Consider the following 4552-nt stretch of genomic DNA (forward strand, 5'->3'; position numbering starts at 1 on the left):
CCTCCCAGCAAACTTGAGATACGGATGCGCCGCATGACACGCCTTGAGCGCCTCGACTGTCTCCGCATCGCCACCGCCATCACCAGCATCACCACGACCACAACCACGACCACAACCATAGCAGCCACGGCAACCAGCGCAACCACGACAGCCACGACAACCACCACATACCATTCCCGTCCACAACCCCGCCAAATCCCATCGCAATCAGTCCCATGCCCCCGCCCACCCGCCCACCCCACTGACGCGCTCCCCCCTCCCCTCCCCCAACCCCCCTCCCCGTACCCCTCCCCCCCCCCCCCCACTCCCCCCCACTCCCTCCAACCTCCAACCTCCTCTCGTACCCTCATCCACACATGTCGGATGCACATTCGGCTCCAGACTCGAATGCATGGCTCGCCCCCCCTCCGCTCTGTCGAGTTGTGTCCCCGCCCGCCCCGCTACCATCATGGACCTTGTTCACTTCTGCATCTTGAGCGACTCGACAAGCGAGGCGATGGGATCATCACCGGCGCCGATCTTGGCTCCGCGCTTCTTGCGTGACTTCTTGCTCAACTCGGCGTCGTCGTCGTCGGCCTCCTTGGACTTGCCCTTCTTCTTCTTCTTCTTGCCCTTGCCGGCCGCCTTCTTGGCCCGCGCCGCCTCCTTGGCTGCCTTTTGCGCTGCCTTTTCGAGCTTGATGTACGCCTTCTTGAACTCTTCAGTAAAGGTGTGGACCGAGGCGAGCATCTCCTCGGGCTTGACGTTGCCGACCTTGGCCTTGGGCACGCCGAGGAAGATGGCAACCTCCTTGAACTTCTCCTTGGCCTTCTCCACGTCCTGCGAGAGCTTCTCCATCAGCGCCGACGCGTCGTCGACAAACGCCGGAACACGCTCCACAAACGCGTCGTCTTCGTCCATTGCCTCGCACGCCTTGGCCGTGTCGTCAGCCACTTCGGCGACTTTGGCCTTGAGCGAGTTGACCATGCCCTCGAGCATCTGCAGCGGGTACTTCTTCGCCTCCTCCAGCGCAGAGAGCTCCTCCGGCAGCGACGCCGCCGACTGGTAGTCGCGCCGGATGAGCGACACGATGTAGTCGAGCACCGTCGACTTGTTGTCCATCGACTTGGTGTTGTACGTCATCTTGAGCGCCTCGAGGTCAAAGCCGTCAGCCTGTCCGCGCGACGTTGACCCGTTAAGGTAGTTGCCGACAGAGAGCACCACCGAGAGTGTCGTCGCAAACGCCGTCGACGACTCGAGCTGCGCCACTGCCTCGATGAACGTCTCCAGCGGCGGCTGCACGTCCGCCAGCTTCTCGTCAAACGAGAGCAGGAACAGGTGCCCGCTCAGCCGCTCCTGCACGTTGGGAATCGCCACAAAGTCGCGGATAAACTGCTCCGGCTTGTCCAGCGGAATCTCTGCGTCCGCAGGGTATGCGTTGATGGCGTGCACCTCCTCCGAAAACGTCTCGTGCTCAAACGTGACCTTCATCAGCTGCGACGCCATTTCACGCGTCACCACCTTTTCGTCGAGCTCAACAATCGCCCGCCGCAGCTCGGAAATGGCCGGCAGTTTGGCGGAGAGGAAGAAGATCGCGTTCGACCGCTTGCCGTCGAGCATCTTCTGGAACTTGGGCTTGGCCTTCTCCACCTTGGGCGCCGCCGCAGCAGCAGCGTTCGCCTGCTTGCCAAACAGGCCTTCGATCTCGTCTGCGTCGAGCGGAATGTCCTCCATGTCCTCCCAGATCGTCGGCACAAACATCGGCGAGTGCGCCGGCTTCTTCTTCCACTTCTTCCAGAACAGCGGCCGCATCTTGACACGCGGCTTGATCTTCGGCCGGCCCATCTGCCGCGGCGCCATCATGCCTGGCGGCGGCGGCGGGCCTCCTCCGGGCGGCGGCGGCGGCGGCGGCGGGCCTCCCGGCCCTCCCCCCGGTGGCGGCGGCGGCGGCGGCGGGCCGCCTCCCGGCGGCGGCGGCGGCGGCGGCGGCCCTCCTCCAGGCATCGGCGGCGGCGGCGGCGGCGGCCCTCCTCCGGGCATCGGCGGCGGCGGCGGCGGCGGACCGCCTCCGGGCATCGACGGCGGCGGCGGCGGTGGCGCTCCTCCGGGCATCGGCGGCGGCGGCGGCGCGGCAGTATTGGGCGGCGGTGGCGCAGACGGCGCGCCTCCACCTCCGCCGCCTCCGCTTGCCTTGGCCGCCTCAAGATCCTTCTTCAGCTGGGCAATCTCCTTGTCCTTGGCCTCGATCTTCTTCTGCAGCAGCGCAGACTGCGCTTTCTCCTTCTCCAGCGCCTGGTCGAGCTCCGACGAGCCCGACGCCGACGGCTCGTCCGGCGGCGGAAGCGGCGGCAGCTCTGCTGCGGCCTTGATGGCCTCCTCGGCCTCGGCCTTGGCCTTGGTCACCTCTTCGCGCGCGGCCGCAACAGCCGCATCGGCCGTCGCCTTGGCTGCCTCCAGCCCAGCAATCGTCGTCCCGCACTCGGCGTGCTGCTCCTCCAGGCTCCGCAGCTCGGCCTTGGCGCCCGACAGCGCCCCGGTCAGCCGCTCCACGTCCAGCTTGCGATCGTCGAGCGCCGCGTTGAGCGTTGCAATCTCGCGGAGCAGCGTAGCCTCGTCCTCAGTCTTATACTCCATCAGGTTGGTGATCCCGTTCTCGGCAGACACCTCCTGAACCTTGGCAAAGTCCGCGAGCTTGGCGAGCGACTGCGACGAGAGTGCCTCCTGCACCACCGTCTGCGCACGGTTGAGTCGGTGATGGAGGACACGCACAAGCGGCTCGCGCGACTTGAACTGCTCCAGCTGCGTCTCGGCGTCGCGAACGCGGTTCATGAGCCGGATCATCTTGGGGAAAATCGGAATGCCTGTCAGGTCCTGGTACCGCTCGCTTTGCACTCGCCACGACTTGAATCGCACCTGCTCAGCCTGCTTGGCCAGCTCCTTGGACGCGCCAAACACCTCCAGCTTCTCCACCAGCTCGGCCCGCTCCTCCTCGCTCGGCGCAAGCGAGAGCATCGTGTTGATCAGCATCAGCGCATTGATGTTTGTCTCCACATCGCCGGGCTGCAGAAACTCAGCGAGGCACTTGTACGGCACAGAGTTGGACCGCTCTGCTGCAGTCACCGCCGCCCGCGTAATGAGCTCAAAGCCGTCGAGCCCAAAGTTGGACGCCGTTGCCGTGAGCACAATGAGCAGCGCCAGCGCAGACCGTGGCACCGTGATCGACGACTCCTCCGAAAAGTCCTGCTCCACGAGCTCAAAAAGCTGCGTCACTAGCGCAGGATCGTCAAACACCTCCTTGATTCCGGTGACGTAGCCCATAGCCGCGCGAAGTGCGTTGAGCGCGTACGACTGCGTGTTGCCGTCCGTCGCAGACACAATGTTCATGAGCGCCGTCATGCCGCCCAGGTTGATAAACTCGTCCGCAAAGTCGCCGTCAGCCAGCTTGCCCTTGAGCTGGAAGACCGCCATCTTGAGCTCGCGCGACGCTTCGGGTGAGCTGTCGTCCAGCAGCGCCGGATCAGAGAGTCGCTCGTACTCGCGCGCTGCCCGGATGTCCGGGTGCGTCACCACAAGCAAGTGCGCCGAGTCGAACTTTTGGCACAGGCTCCGGTACACGCCCTCAAACCCGGGCTCGGAGAGGTACTCGTTGACCTCCTCCACAAGCAGCGCCGCTTGCGACGCCTCATGCGGGGCTCCCACAAGATCAATCACCGCCTGGATCTGCTCCTCCGTCGGGAGGTTGATGTCAAAGTCGTACTCGACTGGCGTTGACGGCGAGCCCGACGCCCCGTCCACGTCAGCCTTCCATGATGCGAGCAGCGTCACTCGGTCCGGATGCGCCGAAATTGGGAGCTCGTTGAGCGCAAAGCCTGCAGAGCCGGCCACGTCGTCAACCTCCTCCGCTCCCATGCCGTCATCCGAGTCTTTGCCGCCAGGTTTTTCGTCGCGCGCCTCAGTCAGCGCCGCAATCCACGCCTGCGCGTCTTTGGCCTTGGCCGTGAGAAAGACAGCCTTGGAGCCGAGCTTGAAGCCAAACTTCTTCTTGGCCGAGAGCAGCTCAAACGGTGTTGATCGCAGATCGTACTCTTCCTGCGCCGCATCGTCGTGCGACGACTTGAACACGTAAAACGTCCGCGAGTCCGCCACCACATACACCTTTTTCGCAGAGTGCAGCATCGACTTTGGCTTCACCACGTACCCCGCCTTTGTTGGCGAGGTGAACGAGTCCGCCGCGGGCTGACCTCACATCCAACACAAACGAGTGAACGAACGAGTGTGAGTGAGTGAGACAGAGACCAATACCATCTTCAGACTCCACAACGTGGCGATGGTACTGAGGAGGGGGACGACAAGCTATGGCCCATCCATCACAGCTAGACATGTCCATGGCCATCAATCACAGCAGCGGTGATCGATCACCACAGTGTTCGATCACGAGTGGTGGCGTGGTGGAGGAGGGGAAGAGATAGCTGGAAGGACGAGGTAGGGTACAGGCAAGCAGACAAGAGTGTTGGGTGATGATACTGCAGCTTGTCCTGCCACCTTCCTCCCCCTTCCCCCTCCCACCCCCCCC

General features: G+C 64.0%; 1 protein-coding gene across 1 annotated transcript in view; it reads right to left on the reverse strand.

The window, feature by feature from the left end:
* Positions 1 to 459: 459 nt before the first annotated feature.
* Positions 460 to 4552, reverse strand: part of AMSG_09552 (uncharacterized protein) — a gene marked incomplete at its 3' end in the record, with an annotated part of 4408 nt that continues 315 nt past the window's right edge. Inside the window, exons 2-3 of the mRNA XM_013898665.1 lie at positions 2043 to 4215; positions 460 to 1895 (exon numbers count right to left, since the gene is read on the reverse strand). Coding sequence (XP_013754119.1) covers positions 460 to 1895; positions 2043 to 4215 — 3609 coding nt within the window. The remainder of the gene's footprint in view (positions 1896 to 2042; positions 4216 to 4552) is intronic.

This window comes from Thecamonas trahens (genome assembly GCF_000142905.1).
Source record: "Thecamonas trahens ATCC 50062 unplaced genomic scaffold supercont1.52, whole genome shotgun sequence".
Classification (NCBI taxonomy): Eukaryota; order Apusomonadida; family Apusomonadidae; genus Thecamonas; species Thecamonas trahens.